The 21,919-nt window shown below is 34.3% G+C and overlaps 1 protein-coding gene across 3 annotated transcripts in view; it reads right to left on the bottom strand.

The window, feature by feature from the left end:
* Positions 1-780: 780 nt before the first annotated feature.
* CEP120 (centrosomal protein 120) overlaps positions 781-21,919 on the bottom strand; it is a 65,168-nt gene continuing 44,029 nt past the window's right edge. For all 3 annotated transcript variants that reach the window (XM_059693765.1, XM_059693767.1, XM_059693766.1), the window contains 3 exons: positions 18,896-18,994; positions 4,802-4,947; positions 781-2,625 (listed from right to left, as the gene is read on the bottom strand). In XM_059693765.1, the coding sequence (XP_059549748.1) occupies positions 2,391-2,625; positions 4,802-4,947; positions 18,896-18,994 (480 nt within the window). In that variant the 3' untranslated portion in view covers positions 781-2,390. The remainder of the gene's footprint in view (positions 2,626-4,801; positions 4,948-18,895; positions 18,995-21,919) is intronic.

Genomic DNA, 21,919 nt, shown 5'->3' with positions numbered 1-21,919 from the left:
CGATAGAAAGTCCTGGATATACCTATATAGGAACTCTTCAAGTTTATACAGACATGGCACCACGCATACCTGGTAGACATGGTACACCCCTCCCATACAGTGTGTGCCAACCTTAGACGTGGAAACTAGACTTTCTCCATGAAAAGGGAATCATATTTTAAAGATGAATTTTATTTCACATTAAAATAGTTGATGAAAGATCTGCAGTTATATGTAGTAATGAGGAAATTTATACATTCACCACTCACTTGCTCAATTCATTCATCTGCTGTGGTCATACTCGACTCCCAGGGAGTCACTACTTTTAAAGCAATCAGTATAGCCAGAACCGGTCTGGCTCAGTGGATAGAGCATCGGCCTGCAGACTCAAGGGTCCCGGGTTCGATTCCGGTCAAGGGCATGTACCTTGGTTGCAGGCACATCCCCAGTGGGGGGCGTGCAGGAGGCAGCTGATTGATGTTTCTCTCTCATCGATGTTTCTGGCTCTCTATCACTCTCCTTTCCTCTCTGTAAAAAATCAATAAAATATATATTTAAAAAAAAAAAAAATAAAAAAAATAAAGCAATCAGTATAAATATGTTAAATACCACATACAAATGAAATGGCTGATGCTGAAGGTGTTAAAATTTCACACTTCCAATTTTAAAAAAGACTTAAAAAAACATATACAATGTAAGCACTTACAAACCAAAGATACAAAATGACTTGATAGGGGAAGTGTCAAGCACTGGCCCACTTGGTTTAGAACAAAAGTAACAGACTGCTCAGGAACTCAAACATGCATACGATTACCATTTTATTTGTTAAAATACATAGCCAAAAGATAGCTTTACAGCAGGCAAAATAAACCACACATCCATTTTAGCAAAGTCCTTTTTGTTTCTTTAAATCTAAGGCCCCCTCTAGTGTTTGAGAAGAGTCACACACAGTACACAATGCAATTGAAGGCAGTCACTATATTTTACCCGAGACTTTCCAAAACAAAAAGAATACTCTGTTCAATTCACGTGGCACGGAATTCGGTAAGAGATAATGCCTAACCATAATTAATGTTTCAAATTCTTGTTATGATTCACATATTCATTATTTTCTCATTCAGTAATTTCTTTCTCTGTTATTTACTGCTGGGTTGTTTTCAGATTAATACTTCGTTAATAAAGAAAAAAACCATATAATGCATGCAGGGACTTTAATTTCCCAAACAAGAAACATACCTCCTTGGAAAGCAACAGAAAATTAATTTAGTGTTACCAAATGGCCTATTCTGCTTTTACAGAAGTTATCAGTAAATAGTATGTATCCCACCTGAAGTACATACTTAAATTTATTATATTTGGGAATCAGAAATTTCAAACTATATATATTTAAAGACTCACCAAATTGGGAAATTTCTAATATGCCTTTTCAGTACCCTTTAAAAGGACGTAGGAAGTGCTCTGAGGACAAATGTTGGCTCTGAAGAATATGTAAAGGAATTCTTAAGTTTATACAAACATGGCACTATGTAAATCCAATGATTTAATCTCATGTACTTTTTAAAAAGACTGATTAAAATTAGAGGGAGAAAAAAAATTTTTTTCATTCTACTTTCCCAGCTAAAGTCTTTTTTAAAAAAGTACCTATTTCTATATTACAGAGTTAACTAGTCATACTATTACTGAAAAACAAAAAGAAATCTCTATTTTCAACAAAAGAAAATGATGCAATCTTGAGCAAGAGGCTGACAAAGACCTTATTAAGCTGCTACTTCACATTCTTAAAAGTTAAGAGCACACTGAAAATTCGAAAATTCAATAGGGCTTGAAACAAGTTTAATCTGTATGAACTTTAAATAAACGACTAACTTGTCTCTCAATATTACCATATGGCTTCTTTGCATTTATCCTGTTTTCTGTTTTCAAACGTGTCACTTGCTAATGTTAGAAGTAAAAAAGACAGGACATCTAAAACAAGTTAAATAAAATTGTTTACATTTGCAATTGGTCTAAACAATTAAGATATCTATATTCAAAATGAATAGGACACATCTTTAAAGTGCAACATGTACTCTTTTGGCTCAACATGAAAATATATAACTGCAGTCATTTCTCCTAGGACAAATTTAATGAAAAGCTGTTTTGAAATCTCAGCCATGAAATTATAAATTACAAGGAACACTGAAAAGGCATTTAAAATGAGTATATAAAATGCAATTACAAATAAAACCAGAATGGGAGAGGTAGCACAAAGTAAGTAAAATCAAATAAATACTATACAATAGCATATACAATTTTTGCTTATAAAAAAACTGAAAATTGCATCTTAAAACATCCATTTTGCCCTTCATTTAAGGGTTTTACAATGAAATTAAAATTTAGACCTGAAGTCTGTAAAGATTTTCCAAATGTTATTAATTACTGGTATTGCTTTTTGCCAAAACCTCTCTGATCTGTCGGTCAAGTTCACTTATTATTCGATCCTCGTGATTATACACACCCGTCCTCATCAAAGTATCCCTCTCTTCTATTAGGCGAGTCAAATAATCATCCAAACCTTCTTCCAGGGCATCGCCATGTGGACCATCCACTTTTCCACTTGCAATCTCTCTGGAATCCTGGCACTGTTTTTGTTCTTGTTGCCTTAACCTGAGAAGTCAAGAACAAACACTACTCTAGTAGGCAACAAATATTGTTTTGGTTTTCTTAACAATGCCATTTAAAACAAAATGATTTAATGGTAAAACATGTTTTTAGTCATATTTTCAGGAAGAAAACGAAAACCAGTGTTACACTTGGCAAGTCAGAATTAGCACACTTATAAAAGACAGTTTTAAAAACAATACTTGTTTTTCTAATAATAAAATACATGAAAACTGTAGGAATTTTGGAAATGTTAAAAAGAAAATAAAATCATCATAATCTTATCCAGGGATAACCAATCTGAGCAATAATTTTTTTTTCAATAAAAAAATGCATATATATTTTAAATACATATTTTTCTGAAAAAAATATTACATGCAGTGCTGTACACTATTTTTTTTTTCACTTATTAATATAATGAATGCTTTTGCCCGGGCATCATTAAGTGTTCTTCTAAATGGCTTCATAACATCCCATCATTTCGATGCCCCATTATTTAACCACCCTTTATTGTTGACCTTTAGCTTGTTAAACCTCTGATATTATTACTATTCTGACATCACATTTCCTTCTAAATTCACTCAAGAAAACTTTTATATGTACCAAACAGTGCTGGTTTTGGGGGATACTGCAATGAATCAAGAAGAAAAGACCTTACTGTTATAAAGTTTATTTCACTAATTACTATAGGAAGTGAAATTCTATAGATGTGAATGCCTGATTCAAAGGGATTGTACATTTTAAGACTTTTATAGTTATCTTCAAATAATGTTTGTGATGGCACAATCTGTAAAGGCCAGGATCATGTTCTAATTAATTTGTAACATCTTCCAAGTCTGCAACACAGCAAATAAATATTTGCTGAGCTAAAAAGCCTTATAGCATGGCCCTGTAGACCTTGACCTTTTCCAACTGATACTTATATATTAATACACTACATGTAGCTATTTAATTCAGCTATAAACCTACCTAATATAGGACTGAGTTTTCCCCACATCATGGAGATGTCATGGGATATTTCATCAAATTTGGGGGAATACAAATGAACTCAATTGTATTCCCCCAAATTAATATGCCGAGCCCTATTCCCCAATGTGATGGTCTCTGGCTTTGGAAGATGATCAGAATGATCAGGTTTAGATGAGATGATGATGATGGGGACCTCATGATGTAATTAGTGCCACTGTGAAAAGAAGCACCACAGAGCTTGCTGTGGGAAGAGAGTGGGAAAGCAGTTGCTTGCAAGGCAGGGAGAGTCCTCACCAGAAAACAACCATGCTGACCTTGAACTCTGTCCTCCAGAACTGTAAGACAATACATTACTGTTGTTTAAGCCACTCAATCTATGGTACTGTATGGCACCCCAAGCTAAGACAGTATGCTTTCCTAAAACAAAAATACTATCTCTTGAAAAACTAGGTTAAAATGTCTTCCCCCAAACTCATCTCCAAAAAGATTATAATTTGTTCTTATGCTGCTTCCTAAAGATGATTTTTCTAACATGAAATACCACTGAGATTCAAACTCAGATGAGCCAGCCTCAGAGAGAAGAGCAGTGTAACATAGTATTTAAAAATACAACCTCTGGAATCAGATTTGAACTCTGGCTCCAATGATTTACTAGCTGTGTGACCTTGGAAAGGGTACTTAACTTTCTTTAATTCTTGGGTGTCCTAATCTCTAGAATGGGGATAATATCTTTCTCAGAAAGTTACACTGAAGATCAAAGAAAATGAGACAGGCATGTGAGGAATTTAAAATAGCTGCTGCCATATGGTTAGGGCTCAATAAATAAGAGCTATTACTTACATTAATACTATAAATCTGAAATGTCATATACTTTTGTAATTAAAAAATCAGCATAATCAATTACCTTGAAATAGTAGCAATAATCCCGAACTAGCCACACAAAAATAAAATTTAAGACACCAATTCTATGAATGTAAATGAAAAAGCTCAATAGATTTAGTATAGCTTCATTCGTGACAAAAATTTTGAGTATAATAATGGTCTTTGGCATAAGTTTTCTATTGTACAAATCAGCTACATTTTATAGTATATGATCTACTTTATTCTTGAAAGACCTGACATAATTTCCCTGGACCAATGACCAATTAAAAGGTTGTCCTATTAGAACTTTCCTTTTGTATGAAAAAGCAATGTAATGTTCTAGTTACTATACCTGTTTAATTCATTTCTTATATCCAACAATTCTTGTCGCTCAGTTTTTACTGTATCTTTTTCCTCAGAAGCCAAGTAACGTAGTCTCATCTGTTCCAATTCTTCTTGCTGTTTTTTAAGACGAGCCATTTGACTTTCTTGCTCCCGCTGGAAAGAAATAAACAAGCCAGAACCCAAATATTAGGAATAAATATACTTCATATGACTTTAACTTGTGATTATAATCCTACTTGACAGTACCCATGATATAGCCACACACTGACAATTCTATGACACACATATTATCCAGAAATGACCAGTTTTTTCTTTAAAAAAACCCCCACCTCTTTCCATTCCTTTTCTTTCTGTTATAAGCCATAATCTTTAAAGGCCCAATCAATGAAGTTAGCTGAATAGCATAAGATAAAAGAAGTTGAAGGCAAGAAAAGAGTCTGCTGACAACACAATAAATTGCTACAAGGATCAGTGGCAAGAGCAGCATCTAAGAAATGGTTAATTATACAAAGATGTACCAAGAAAAATTCAGTAACTGTCACTATTTCCATTGTCACTAATTCCACTCCTATCTTAGGTAACAATACGCCTTTTCACTCTTTTCTCCAGGCTCATACAAAAACCTATGCATTTGACATAATTTCTTTAAAATACATGTGTAACATTCCACAGAATGAATATTCCATGATTTTTTCAACCACGCTCTCAATAACAGACTTTGGGTACAATAAGCAATGCTGCAATAAAACACCCTATCATCTAGTATCACTCACAAATATTTCTATATATATATTTTTTAGGGATGGGTGCTTTTCTTTCTTTAGGACACAACCCCAAAATGGGAGAGGTATGTGTCAAAGTAAACATTAAAACCAACCACTCAACTACCATCCAGATAAGAAACAAAAAATTATCAGGCCAAACCGGTTTGGCTCAGTGGATAGAGCGTTGGCCTGCGGACTCAAGGGTCCCAGGTTCGATTCCGGTCAAGGGCATGTATCTTGGTTGCGGGCACATCCCCAGTGGGGGGCGTGCAGGAGGCAGCTGATCGATGTTTCTAACTCTCTATCCCTCTCCCTTCTTCTCTGTAAAAAATCAATAATAATATATATATATATATATATATATATATATATATATATATATATATATAAAAATTAGCAGAATCTCAGATGTCCCTGTTTCCATCCTTTCGCAAAAATAACCACTACCCTACTTTCTAACATCACACATTTTGACTGCTTCGAACTTATATAAATGGAATTGGACAGTGTGTACTACTTTATGTCTGGCTTCTTTCACTTAACATTGTTTTTAAATTCATTACTATTACGTGTAGTTGATGATTCGTATTACTATTTGGCATTCCACTGGATGAACATACAAATTATTCATTCGACTGCTGAGGAACATTTTGGTTAGTTTCTAGTTTTGTATTATAAAGCTGATAGGAACAATATTATACATGCCCTTTGGCACATATTTGTATGCAGCTCTATTGGGTATGTAATCTAGGATTCAAACAAAGGGTATGAAAATTTCAGTAGTAGTATATACTGTCAAACAGTTTTCAAAGTAGTAGTACAAATTAATACTTCCATGTGAGCATTTCAGTGTTCAATGTTCTTGCCAACACTTGGTACTATCATTTTTTTTTTTTTATTTATGCCGTTCTTATAGATTATGTAGTAGTATCTCATTGTGATTTTATTTTGCATTTTTTCAAAGACAACTGAGGTTGAACATGTTTTAATATTTTTATTTTATTTTATTTTATTTTATTTTATATATTTTATTGATTTTTTTACAGAGGGAAGGGAGAGGGATAGAGAGTTAGAAACATCGATCAGCTGCCTCCTGCACACTCTCTACTGGGGATGTGTCCGCAACCAAGGTACATGCCCTTGACCGGAATCAAACCTGGGACCCTTGAGTCTGCAGGCTGACGCTTTATCCACTGAGCCAAACTGGTTAGGGCATGTTTTAATATTTTTAATTGTCATTTGGGTATCTTCTTTTACAAAGTTCCTGTTCAACCATTTGGCACTTTGCTCTATTTGCTATCCATCTTTCTTTATTAATATGTTTGTAGTTCTTTATATACAGGGTAGGGGAAAAATAGGTTGTATGGGAAATAGTACAATAACTAATAAATAATTTAAGAATAAACTCTATGTCCAGTACTTACAACTGTAAACCTACTTTTGTCCCACCCTGTAAACTAGATAAGTCCTTTGTCATTTATTTAAATTCCAGGTATTTTCTACTAGTGTTTGTCTTGCCTTTCCACTGCTGTAATGGTATTTTTGACTTAATTTTAATACAGCCCAAATTTATCTGTCTATTTTATTTTGGCTAGTGCCTCTATGTCCAAGTTTTTGCCTGCCTCAGTCTTGAAAATACTCTTATGTTACCCTTTAAGTCTTCATTTAGATCAGTAATTCATATGCAGTTGGTTTTGTGTGTGGTGTCAGATCAAGTTTCTTCTTCTACCCATATAGAGCTCAAAATGACCTAGCAATATTTACTAAAAGACACCCCTTGCTTGGCAATATCACCTGCCATATGTCACCTCTGTCCATTATATGTATAGGTTTGTTTCTGGACCCTGTAACCTGATTTATTTCTCCATCCTTTCATTAAAAGTACACTGTCTGTTACTATAACTCATATAATAATAAATCTTGATATCTGAAAAAGTCTTCTACCTTTGGCTATTCTTCAAAATTCTTAGTTATTCTTGACTCCTGCATTTTCATATAAATATGTTTCTAGGCCTGGAGGAAAAAAAAAAAGTCCTGCTGGGATTTGATTATGCTGAATCTACAGATCAATTTGGCCAAAACCATTGATTCTTTAATCATTGAACACGGTTTATTACCTCTCCCATTATTTAGGTCTTCTTTAAGTTTGTTTAATACTTTATCCTTTTCTATAAACTAAGAGTAATTGTGTTTCAAGATGCTATGGAAGAGTTTTAAAAATTTCCTTCTCTAATTGTGTCTGTATAGAGAACTGAAATTGATCTTTTCATATGGACCTTGTTTCCGACAAACTTACTAATAAATTCATTCATTTTGGTAGGTCATAGACCCTTGGTTTTCTGAGTATATAACAATGTCATCTGTAAATAGTGGTAGCTTTACTTTTTCCTTTGCAACTGATACACCCTTTCTTTCTCTTGTCTTATTATACTGGCTAGAACCTCTAGTACAGTGTTGCTAATAGTGATAGAGGGCATCTTTCTCTCATTCCTGATCTCAAGGAAAAACTTTCCTTAATTTAGTTGGAGAAAGATAAATAGCACATGATCTCACTCATTTGTGGAATATAATGAACAACATAAACTGATGAACAAAAACAGATCCAGAGATAGAGACCCATCGATCAGATCGTCAAACCTCAGAGGGAAGGCAGGGGAGGGTGGGGGGAAGGGAGAGAGATCAACCAAAGGACTTGTATGCATGCATATAAGCCTAACCAATGGACACAGACACTAGGGGGTGAGGGCATGAGCGAGGAGGTGGGGGAGCAATGGGGGGGATAAATACACATGTAATACCTTAATCGATAAAGAAAAATTAAATTAAAAAGATAGTTTTTATGTAAATATCCTTTATTAGATTAAGAAATTTCCCCTTATATTCTTAGTTTGCTAAGAATTGTTATTATGAATGGACATTGACTTTTTCTACATTTTTATATGATTACTTAATTTTCCTCCCTTTTAAAGGTGGTAAATACCCAACTTTGCCTTTGTTTAATAAATAAAGTTGATTGTGATGTTTACAAGTTTTATATCTATGTTCTTGAGACTGGTCATTTTTTTGTTCTTATAATACCCTTATCAGGTTTTGGGATCAAAGTTATGCTGGTCTCATTAAAAAAAAAAAAGAGAGAAAAGTGTTCTCTCTTCCTAATTTCCAAAACAGTTTGTATAAGATTAGTGTTATTTATAAAATGTTTACTAAAATTCAAATGTGAAGCCATCTGGATCTGAAGGCTTCTTTGTTTGAAGGTTTTTTCACTACAGTTTTAATTTTTCTGATAACTATATAACTACTTATATTTTCTGTTTCTTCTTGTGTCAGTTTTGTAAGTTCTGTTTTTTCAAATTCACATAAAAATTTTTGTACCATCCTCTTATCTCTAATGTCTGAAGAATGTGTAGCCCAGTCCCCCTTTCTTATTCCTGTATTAGGACCTAGTAATTATTCTCCTCTTGTCTTTGAACACTTTTTGCCAAGGGGAGGTTCCTTTAAAAAGGACATTTTCCTCCTATTTCATTAAGTTCTACTTGTCTTTATTATTTTCTATCTTCTTATTTCCTTTACTGACTGTTTGAAAGGGATATTTAGAGAAAACTTTATGCTTTTCTTGTTTTCTAAGTGAACTTGAGGTTACAAATGTCCCCTAAGCAGAGCTTTCATTAAGTCTCGTGTCTTATGTCTATTTCATCATGAAAAACATTTTCACTGGGTACAGAATTTTAGGTTGGTAGTTATTTTCTTTCAGTACTTTAGGGCAGTGGTCGGCAAACTGCAGCTCGCAAGCCACATGTGGCTCTTTGGCCCCTTGAGTGTGGCCACAAAGTTTCAATAGCACTGTACGCGCACACCCGCACGTGGTATTTTGTGGAAGAGCCACACTCAAGGGGCCGCAGTTTGCTGACCACTACTTTAGGGCTATTATTCCACTGTCTTATGAATTCCTTCACTTTTGTTGAAAAGTCACCTGTCAGTCTTATTGCTGCTCCTATGAAGGTAATGTCTCCCTCCACCCCCACAGCTTTTTGACAATTTTACTGTGATGCATCTAAGATATGATTTACTTTAAACTCTCCTGCTGAGAGTTAATTGATATTCTTAAGACAATTATCTTTTTCACTTTTACTAGTATAGACTTCTCAGCCAGTATCTCTTCAAATATTGCTTCCTTCCCCCATTTTCTATTTTCTCTTAAGTGTTGCTATAGGCTGAATATTTGCATCTTCCCAAAATTCTTATGTTGAAACCTAATTCCCAACATGATGTTGTCAGGGGATGGGGCCTTTGGAAATTGCTTAGGTCATGAAGGCAAGCCCTTATGAATGAGATTAATGTCCTTATAAAACAGGTCTGACAAAGCTCCCTAGCTCCTTCTGCCATATGAAGACACAGTAAAAAGATGGCCATTTATGAACTGGGAAGCAGACCCTCACCAGACATAGAACCTGACAAGTTGTGTACCTGATCTTAAAGTTTCAGCCTTCAGAAGAGTAAGAAACAAATTTTCGTTTATAAGCTATGGAGTCTGTGGTATTTTGTTATAGCAGCCCACATAGACAAAGACAGGGGTCTATAGTTAACAAAAGGTAGTCAGTCTCATATACTCTATCCCCGTGGTCGGCAAACTGCAGCTCGCGAGCCACATGCGGCTCTTTGGCCCCTTGAGTGTGGCTCTTCCTAAGCCTTAGGAGTACCCTAATTAAGTAAATAACAGTGTACCTACCTATATAGTTTAAGTTAAAAAAATTTGGCTCTCAAAGAAATTTCAATCGTTGTACTGTTGATATTTGGCTCTGTTGACTAATGAGTTTGCTGACCACTGTTCTATCCCATATGTTTTTTGTTTTCCTTTTTTTTTTTTTTTCATTTCTGCTTCAGCTTACACATCTTTGCTTCTGCTATGCCTACTCTCAATTCATCTACTGAATTCTTACATTTCACTCACAATACTTTTCAGTTCCAGAATTTCTACACGATTCAAAAAATTCCACTTCATTAATAGATTTCTCTGTCATCATCTACTTTCTAGAACAGGGGTGGGCAAACTTTTTGACTCGAGGGCCACAATGGGTTCTTAAACTGGACCGGAGGGCCGGAACAAAAGCATGGATGGAGTGTTTGTGTGAACTAATATAAATTCAAAGTAAACATCATTACATAAAGGGGTACGGTCTTTTTTTTTTTTTTTAGTTTTATTCATTTCAAACGGGCCGGATTCGGCCCATGGGCCGTAGTTTGCCCACGGCTGTTCTAGAACATAGTGATAGTAGATACAAACTTTGTATCTGGTGATGCCAAAATCCAGATTACTTGTTGATTTATTTCTTTTGAGCAAAAGCCATAAGAATGCACTCCACAATAAGGACATGTAAGTGGTTAATAAACATATGAAAAGATGCTCAAAGTCGGGAAAATGAAAATTTAAGCTACAACATACTATTTTCACACTCACCAAACTGGAAAAAATTAATATATCTAAACAGCCATTAGACATGGTGTGAAGAATAACAATTATACACACTCTTGGGAACTGCAAATCTGCACAACCACTTTAGAAAGTAATTTGACAATATTTAGAGTAGGAGAAGAGATGAGCAAACCCTACTAACAAAAATTCTACTTTTAGATATAAACACTACAGAAATTCTTACATGTTTCTACATGTCCAAAATTTTAGTGTTGTCTACCAATACTTTAAATATATCTTATAAAGAAAATATGGTAAGGGACCCACATCCTACCCAAATGAATAATAAATACTAAATTCAGAAAAGTAATTACCTTAAGAAAGGATGTAGTTAAGAAAGGTACACAGGCTTCCAAAGCATCAATAATGCTCTGTTTCTTAACCTAGGAGGTGGGTGTTGTAGTGTATAAGAATCTTTTGTTCCTTTTTGGAATGTACAATATATTTTGTTAGGACAAGTACACCAAATTTTTATATCTGGCTGAGGAGGGGTTAAGGTTACTGGTGATTTTTATTTTCTATGTTATATGGTGCTGTCAAATTTTCAAGCAGAAAAAAATAATAAAAGGTTGATTATTTTTAGGTTCCTTTATAAAATTTTAGCTTTATAAAACTTGAAACATTTTAGTTCTAAAACGCAAGAAAAACCTTGAATTTTTAATCAAGGATCCCAGCATTTAAAATAATCACACATGCACACATAAAAATTAGAGGTTAGTGAAAGAAATCCTCTCTGCTGCCAGGTGCTCTGGGTTAAAGGCTCCTCAATCAAGTGAGTATAATCTTTATTTTGCCTTGGCTGCCTATAAATCCAGAGAGGAGATGTAAACATACATACACTAGACTAAACAGCGGCTAAAAAGTGGCCACTACATACTCTCCCACTCACACATACCATGTAAGTCTGTGGGAAAAAAGCTTACAACTAAACTAAGGAACTCAAGTAAAGTTTTCTGAAAATAACCCAGAGCTGACAAGTCAGGAGGAGGGCCTGGATGGTTTCAAGACACAGTTTTTAACCAAGACTTGGACCTCCAACTGTTTTCTTAAACAAAGATTTACATCCTATCCTTGGCTAAATTACTTATAAATTAATCAAATTAATTACTCTGAGTGGATAAGCAGGAGGCTGGACAAGATAGTGCTGATGTCAGCCAATGAAGTCTGTGTTGTTTTAACTAAATATATCAGCTTAGTTTTAAACAGATCTACTGTGCACAAATATGGTAAGGGACCCACATCTTACCCAAAATCTTAGTTCTTAGTCCTGTACCCAAGGAGTAAAAGGTTAATCTTAATTTGAATATTTTTAGTACAATTTAAGTATTTGTTTTGGTTTAAAAATATTTCTGTACTGTATCTTCATGGAGGTGGCAGAAAAAAGAAAACTAAGTTACCCCTTAAATATCTCACAACTAGAACTTCTTAGAGTCAGTGTTACACAGTATACCAGAGGTATCAAATCCAGAATGTATGGGTATCACTTTCTTGTTTTCTAAGTTATGAACCATTTTATGTGACATTTACTTATATTTTACAGCTGTCAATTATCCATTTACTAAAAAAAAAAAAAAAAAAAATTACAACTTGGAAACACAGACTTTAGTGAATCTGAAGGAAATATATTTTTTCTAAATAATTAGAAGATTATGATTTTTTAATTCACAGATTGACTACACTAGATCACCTCTGAGTAATGGAAATCTCTGTTTAAACATTTTTTTGGCAATAGGCACTAAGCATTAGCTCTTATTTCCAAGCTTTACCAGCTGGGTTTTGTCATTAACATTTATTAACAATCTAAGATACGGCTTTTGCTGTCTAATCCGTTCTACACAAATGTTTTGTATGGCCCTCCAGAGGATTTTGCTGTGACAAATTACTGGCAGAGATTATAGTCCCGTGGCTATTCACCAGAGACAATGTAAAATTAACATGGTACTAATCCAATTTAAACAAAAAGTTGCACAAACAAGTCTCTGATCAAAAGCAGAGAATTCAATTTTTACATTCAAACACCATAATGTTTTTAATAAAACATTTTAGAAAAAATTGAAGTAATTTTCACATATATGAATTGTGCCTATTTGGTAAAGTTATTAATGTTAACCTTCCAAAAACAGTTTGTGGCAGAGCACAATTCACTATGGTAATCTCAAGGTCTATTACATTTCTTCTTAAAGTATTGCATCTCAAATGTGGTCTGTAGAACATCAATGATTCCCAGTGAACCTGAAATCTGTTTACAGAGTTGTTTCTAAAGCAGAAAGTTAGTGGGACAAGGAATAGAATTGGTTTGTAATGAAGATCACTGCACTCAAAGAATGAGACTATTTGCTTTCACGAAGTACAAGTTTAGAGTTGAACCACTAATTTAACATTGTTTTCTTCTTAATACTCTTACAATAACTCAAGAGAAAGAAGGCATCTGAAATTTTGTGATCCTATTATTAGAAAAAATAGCTAAATTACTTTGCCAATGGTTTTTAGGCAAGAGGGCAGAAAATACATAGAAAGAGTAAATAGGAAATGATTGTTAAGTATACGGGGATGCATGTTAGTAAGGAGGGTTAATTAGGTGGACACATTTTATTCTGAATCTACTTTTAAAGGAGGCTATCTCAGTGTAACACTAATAAAAAGCCATGCACTTGAAAGATTCTATTCAGAACATTATTTGTTTACTTTCTTTTATTTTAAAAACTACCTCAGCGAAAACAATGCCATTTGTCAATATACACCTATGAACGTAACTTAATCAGCTTACTCAAACTAAAAAGGTCTTGCATGGATATTTCTTAATAAGAAACATGACACTCTGATGAAATTATCTTGTTTAATAATTATTGACTACTCATTTCTATAAAGGAGATGCCCTAATCAGCAACTGACACATTTCAATCTTTTCATTACTAGCTTTGGTAATGCCTTACAATTATCATTACATTAGTTTCTTCTCCTTCACTCTGCAACTTCAATAAAAGGCACTATGTTCCATATCTTCTCCATCTACTCTCTATTTTACAACTTTACGTATTTCAAATTTGATACTTGAAGCATTATCTTTGAAACATTTCTCCTTTAGCCTTGAGTGACAAAATGGAACAAGCAGTTGTCTTCTTGTTTTTCTAATATTTTATCTTCATTTGCATTTCTCACCAACCTGCTATGTTCTTGTTAAATATCAGATGAACTTGAAGTTCCCAGGGGAGAAAGCTGCTGTATCGAGCATCTACCAGTGTGCAAGGTACAGACTCGAATCTCAATAAGTACTTGCTGATGAATGAAATAACTATAGATGTTTCTTTAGACTCAGTGCACTCTGCACTCTCATCTCTCTATACCCAAACTTTAGGGAGCATACCTACAGACTCTTGCATATCTGCACATTGAACCCTTACATGTGGGGGTGTTTTTTCCCCTTCTGTGCTATTTTCTACAGAACATCTATTAAAACTACCATCTAAATACAAAGTAGTTATTATTCAAACTATATCCTATCTGACTCCCTTACTATTCAAACTACCAATATATCCTACCCAACTCGCTTACTGCTATCTATAATAATAAAAGGGTAATATACTAATTAGACCAGACATCATTCCAGACGTCCTTCCTGACAAAGCCAGGGCTGGAGGGAAGCCAGCCTGGGTCCCAGGTGCTGGAGGGAAGTTGGTGCCGGTAGCTGGGGGAAGGAAGGCCTACTCTTGCATGAATTTCTGTGCATCGGGCCTCTAGTTACTATATAATATCCTCCTGTTCTCTAAACTTAAAACTGTTGGTGCCCATCATTTCTTTGAACAGTTAGTCAAAAATATCTCCATTATTTGTTCATCAATATCCAAAACTACCATCTAAATCAGTGATGGCGAACCTTTTGAGCTCGGCGTGTCAGCATTTTGAAAAACCCTAACTTAACTTTGGTGCCATGTCACATCTAGAAATTTTTTGATATTTGCAACCATAGTCAAAGACTTATATTTTTGATATTTATTTTACATATTTAAATGCCATTTAACAAAGAAAAATCAACCAAAAAAATGAGTTCACGTGTCACCTGACATGCGTATCATAGGTTCGCCATCACTGATCTAAATTATGTGCCCATCAACTAAAATCAAGAACACTACACAATAGCTTTATGGCTCATCTTCTTTCAACAATTATCATTTATTGAGCACGTACTACTTACCAAACATTGTATTAAATGCTTTTAAATCGACTTATTTAATTCTCAGAACAACCTGTGAGGAAAAATTTCACTGAACAAATAAGACTAATCAGAGAAGTTAAATTACCCAAGTTGCAGAAGTAGTTAAGAGCTAAGCCAAGACCCAGCTCTCTTGACTCATATTCTAAACTACTATATATGCTTCCTCTGATAGAATGTTATTTTTAACATCTATTCTCATCACATTATTTCATTGCTCCTAACTCCACAGACTTCTCCCTATTATACAATATATAACCTAAATATCTTGGCATCATGACTATATATTAGCTTCTTCTCTCTCAAAATCACTTTAATTCTCATTATCAGAACTAGTTTATCTAATAGCCAACAATACCGTTTGGCTAGGATATGCCAAAGCATGACTTCTTCTGCGTCAATATTCTGTCAGCAATCCCTAATGTCTTCCATGGCTCACTTTCTTCTCTGGGAAATTTGTTCATTATTTGGCTTCTATGGAATAAAGCTGTAACATTATAAAGGGGAAAAAACTCAAGCCTGGACTCTGGTCAAATGGTTCCAATACTAAGCTCTATCACTTGGTATCTGTGTGATTGTGTGCAACTAACTTCTCCATGTCTCAGTTTCTTTCATGTATAACATCTATACTAATAAAAGATAAAGATGCAAACTGACCATACCTTTGCTACACCCACCAATCAGGAGTATGCAAATTAACCCAACAAAGATGGCGGGTTAATTTGCATATGCAGGCGCCCAGCGCCGGGGTAGTGTGGAACACCTGCGTTGTTGCCATGGTGACGATGCAGGCATTCTGCACCACCCCAGCTGCTCTGGGCCACTGGGCAGTGTATGAAGGCGGAAAGGCGGCTCTGGGCCGTAGCAAAAGCGGTGCCAGCAGCCAGGGGAAGGAAGGCCCATTCTTGCACTAATCTTCGTGCATCGGGCCTCTAGTGGAAATAATAATATTACTTACTACATAGGGATCTTGGTTACGATGAAATTAAAAGACATGAAGCACAACACCTGGCATGTAGTGAAACTAAATTTAATGCTAACTGCTCTATCAGTATTATTGTAATTATCCTCCTCTTTTTCTCTAGTTGTTATTTCCTTTACCCGTTTCCCTTTCTCTTTCTTAAACATAAGAATTCTAAATACCATCAGTCACAGCAATCACCCTCCCAACATCAGATTCACAATTCAGTTTGCTGAATTTTTCTGTAAAAATTAAAATGTCCAGACTTGCAAGTCCTATCCCTTTCCCACCAATTCTTTGTCTTAATAACCACATTTGTAATACTCTGCAGCCCAATCAGGTATATTATGCTACACAAAATCTACCAAAACATGTCTTTTAAAATAATCTCTCATCCTGTTCCCACCGTTAACACTAAAGTTCCAGTCCTTACTTCCTGAAATGACGCTAAAATGGCCCTCCTCTGATCTCCCAGTAGAGCCTAGCATACTGAATTCATGTCTATTATAAAATCATTCTAGCCATTGTATTTATAACCCCCATCTCCAGCCTGCTACATTCCTAAATCACAACCAGTTCCGTAGAGGCCATCTCAAATATCTTCTCTTCTATGACACCTTTTCTAAGTCCCATTAAATCAGTGGTTCTCAACCTTCCTAATGCCACGACCCTTTAATACAGTTCCTCATGTTATGGTGACCCCCAATTTCATTGTTACAAATTGAACATAATTAAAGCATAGTGATTAATCAAAAAAACAATATGTAATTATATATGTGTTTTCCGATGGTCTTAGGCGACCCCAGTGAAAGGGTCGTTCGACCCCCAAAGGGGTCACGACCCACAGGTTGAGAACCACTGCATTAAACAGATGTACTCTGTATGGCTCTTTTCAGGGCTCCTAATATTTGGCAGTAAATGTTATATTTATACTTTTCTTCTCTATTACTAAATTGTAAGTTCCCTGAGGGAAAGACTTTTGTTTTATTTATGTCTATAAATTTAGGGCAGTGCCTTGAATATAGGAGACTCTCAATACAAAATATTATTCACTTATCTACCCTCAGTCTTGTGAACATATAAAAATTTACTATTGTTAACAGAGTAGTCCCTCCCTTCTCTGTGGTTTTGTTTTCAGTTATTCATGGTCAGGGTCCAAAAACATTAAATGGAAGATTCCAGAAGAAAAAAAACAAACACACCACAATTCATACATTTAAACTGCCCACCATTCTGAGTAATGTGATGAAATCTCATCTGTCCTAACTCTACCTCACCCAGAACATGAATCATCCCTTTGTCTAGCATATCACACTGTATACAGTACCCACTCACTAGTCACTTAGTTATCAGGTCAACGGTTATGGTATTGCAGTCTTGTGTTTAAGTAATCCTAATACTATAGCATAGTACCTACTCATTCACTTTACTTCCTCTCATCACATATAAAGCACTGTATCTCCTCACATCACCACAAAGTGAATAAAATACAGTAAGATATTTTGAGAGAGACCACATTCACATAACTTTTATTACAGTATATTGTTATAAGTGTTCTATTTTATTATTAGTTATTGCTGTTAATCTCTTACTATGCCTAATTTATAAGTATGTAGGTATAGGGAAAAAAATAGTATACAGGGGTGGGCAAAAATAGGTTTATAGTTGTGAATATGCAAAACACAAAGCTTATTCTTGCATTATTAATTATTGTATTATTTTCCATATTAACAATTATAAACCTATTTTTGCACATCCCTGTATATAGGGCTCAGTACTATCTGTAGCTTCAGGCATCCACTAGGCGTCTTGGAATGTAACCCCCATGATTAAGGGAGGACTACTATATTATTTTATACTTATAATCGCAACTTACCTACAAGCTATGTTAGCATAATTTTCTTTATTTATTCTCATGCAGTTTAGTACATACTCCTTTATGAAGGTTATAAGCATTTAGTACAATATCACAAAGATATTTAATAGCATTTGATGTTTATGGAGATATATAAATCTGAAAGACCTTCTTTAGCTAAAGCTAACCATTATTGATCCTTATGAGTTTTAGGTCAAAGTAGATTAGATTAAAAAAATCTTGCTAATGATTTATTTGGTCTTAATCACTTGAAGAAATTATACCTAACATTAAGATATATTTCTCATGAAGCTAATAGCATATGCTATCTAGCAACAGGAGGGGTAAAAATTCAATTAAGAATTCAGAAAACTATCACTTTTAAACTCATAAAACTATGCAAATATTCCCTGTGATTCCTTCCTTAATTGAATAAGTTACCTGTGTCTTCCTAGGAATAACATTTAAAGTATGTTCTTAAATTTGAGAACGTGAAATTTAAGTTATCCTGAAATTTCTCCCCTCAAATGTACTCACAATAGAAAGAAATTAATGCTGAAGAAAAGAATGGTAGTTGTATAAGTAAAATAAATTATCCAATTTCTTTTAGGAAAGAGGACAGTTGGCAATTAAAGAAAATAACCTAAAGGTTTCAATTTTTAATTAAAAAAGGAGAATCTTATATATAACACACACAAAGCCCAATCTCAAAAATAGCACTGGAGATTCAAATGCAGACATTTATCTGACATAACAGGTATTGCCAAATATGCAAACTTGTAAAGAATCAAGGGAAAAAGACATAAAAAGAATAATCCATCATTAATTATAAACTACATACCTGTTTAAGTCTGGCAAGTTCTTTCAAAGCTCGTCCCCATTGCTGCTTGTAATGCAGTTTAGATTTAGTTGCTGATTCCAACTTTCTTTCAAGTTCAACCTAACAGTGATTAAAATCATATCAAGTGAAACACTATACCACTGTGTACAATCACTGAAAGATAATATATACAAAGAGTCTGGCTTAAGAAAAGAGTTTATGTAGTGTAACATACGACATCATCTAAAACTGTTATATAATTTACTATAAATATTATGGCACATGAACATTTTCTTGTTTAAAATATAGTCGTATTTTTACTGCCTAACAGCCCATACTAAAAGGAACTGAATTAGTCTTAACCTCCAGACAGTTACTATAAATGTATTTAAAACATGTATATTGCATAAAGATGATAGAATGAAAAATACCTTTTTTTTTTTTTTTTTAACAAAAAGCAGTTCTGTTAGCATTCCAATTTACTTGGTACTCTAAATCTTAGAAAACAAATTATTCCTTTTGGAGGCCTTTCATTATGTGGAATTTTATCTTATAACAAAGAAAGCTATTAGATTCTTTTATAACTATATTTTGGCAAAAATCATAGAATGCCGAAAACAGTGAAATGTTTAATCAGAAAGCAGTTTACTAAGAAAGAGAACAAAGTAAAAAAATATTTTAAGAATGATAAACCAAATGAAAGACAAATAATGCTCATAGTAACACTTATCTAACATTTATTTTCTATTTTTCCTCAAATATATAAAGAAAAACATGAAAGTGATTCAATTAAAAAAATAAGGTTATTTATACTTACAGCAGGCAATGTGTTGTGCATGAACTGAAGCCAACTTGGCTATGTTTTGGAATGTCCTCTCTCAGTGTTTCAACCCAAGTACCAAACAAATTGATGTTTGCCAACAGACAGTTTTACTAGTTAAACGATAATGTAATAATGGGCCTGAATTAGAGTAAAATACTGTTACTCTAAACTGGTCTAATTTTTTTATATGAAGTCGACTTTTTCCCATACTCACAATTTCTAATGTTTTGCAGAAAAATAAAACTAAAGACACTATCCAAAAATTCAAACTTCAAAAAACTCATGAAAATAAAATGAAAGGAAGAGCAGATTGCCAAATTCCCTTCACAAGAGCCCAGAACATTCTCTGCAGTAATATACGACTTAATGGAGTCAAGGTCTTTACTGCTTTACAAATCCCTAGTGCTTGGATTTAAATGTGTTGACATTTCACAACTAGACTCATGCCTCTTAAATTGAATAATACGCTAAGATTGTCAAAGATGATCTCTTCCACTTACACCTAAAGATTTATACATATTAGCTGGTAATTTAACAAGGACATAGGACATAGGTCAGGAACAGGAAAAATCATTTTATAGCTGTGAGGTAAAAAAGTAGCCTTCAGCAATAAAAGTGATCATGTCTATAGGTCTTAGGTGGGCCCAAAGCTGAGGGTTAGAACAGGGATGAACCTAGAGGGAATACTTATACCCAATGGACTGACTTCATCAGAAAAAAAGCTGTCTGGGTAGGTTACATTGGCTTTGCCATGATTATCGAAATAATTCACATTTGCATACCGGTAGTTATTCAAACTAATTTAAAACACATATATAGTCAATACATATAATTTCTTTATTTTTAACAAATAAAAAGACTAAAGTTAGCAAATCTGAGACACACACCTCGCTTTTCTGATTTATTACTATTACCAAATCAATGATTATGAACTTACGAACACAGATGCTTCTGTAATTCTAAATAGATGGACCCAAGTCCCAGAAAAATGGACACAATCAAAGACCTAGTTAAGGGCCCTATTGTGAGTAGATTTGAGGCTTGGGGAAGCATTTGCACTGATATGTCATACACATTTCTCCCTTAAAATATTTCCAGCTTTATTCTTTTTTATGCCATTTCCTTAGCTCAGGCTCTTCTCTTTTCTCCTCGGCCTCAAATCTATTCACAAATCTTGCAAACCACTATTAGATCAATTCACTCTCCACTAAATAATCTACAATAGCTACTTCTTGCCCACAATATTGAGCCTAGACTCTTCTGCTAGGTTTCAAGGCACTCCAAAATATCATTCTATCCTACTTGCTCAACCTACTTTCTTGGTATTCCTCAACAGGAAACCCTTTACTCCAACCACCAGGTTGGGGTCCCCTACACCCCCTTTCTCTTTGCCCAAATTACTTCCTGAGCCTATCAAGTCTTTCTTTTTCTTCTCTGCTAACTTAAACTTCAGGTTCAGTTCAAATATGACCTTGACCCAGAGCTTTCTTAAAATTACTGTATTCTGAACACCAAATAATTTCTCTTTTCTGAACTGCAAAGTGTTTCTATTACATTCCTGGTGTTTTATTATACACATTGGTTTAAGGCTCTCTGAGCCATTTCTCCAATTATATTACAAACTTTTTCTCTCTTTTTACCCTTTGTCCTAAGGGGTAAATACACAGCAGATACTCATCAAATACTCTTAAATTTTAGCTTCTGTCTTCAACTTATGTATCTCCTACTGAATTATAATGCTTTCCACATTTTATTTTTAAAAGTCCCAATTATTTGTAAGCAATCTAAAAGACATTTCCTAGCTAAAAGCAAATCAAACTATTCATTTCTTATATAATAAAGGGAATCAAGAATTAAATGTAGTAAAACTGTACCTTAATTTCTTTTTAGGCCATTTCAGTCAAAATGGGAAAATCTGTGCTATACTGAAGAGCACGGATAATCACAAAAGAAAAAAAGCTCTCAATCAGATATAATCACAAGATTATAGACTTAATCAGATACTTTTTCACTATGTCTTCCTTTTTGTACTTTTATGTCTTTGTTACTACTTAAGAAATAAGATTCTGCCCTCTTCTGGCTCCAATAAAATTTACAAAGAACTTTCAGAACAGCGGGGAGGCAGGGCGGGGGAGTAACCTTGTTTTACTAGGCAATAAAATATGCTGAATGAAATCATTAGGTCTGATATAGAGGCAGTTCAATTATGCATTTTCTCTCTC

This window comes from Myotis daubentonii, chromosome 4, assembly GCF_963259705.1.
Source record: "Myotis daubentonii chromosome 4, mMyoDau2.1, whole genome shotgun sequence".
Classification (NCBI taxonomy): Eukaryota; Metazoa; Chordata; class Mammalia; order Chiroptera; family Vespertilionidae; genus Myotis; species Myotis daubentonii.
The sequence above is the reverse complement of the archived record's forward strand: the minus strand, read 5'-3'. Positions and strand labels throughout refer to the sequence as shown.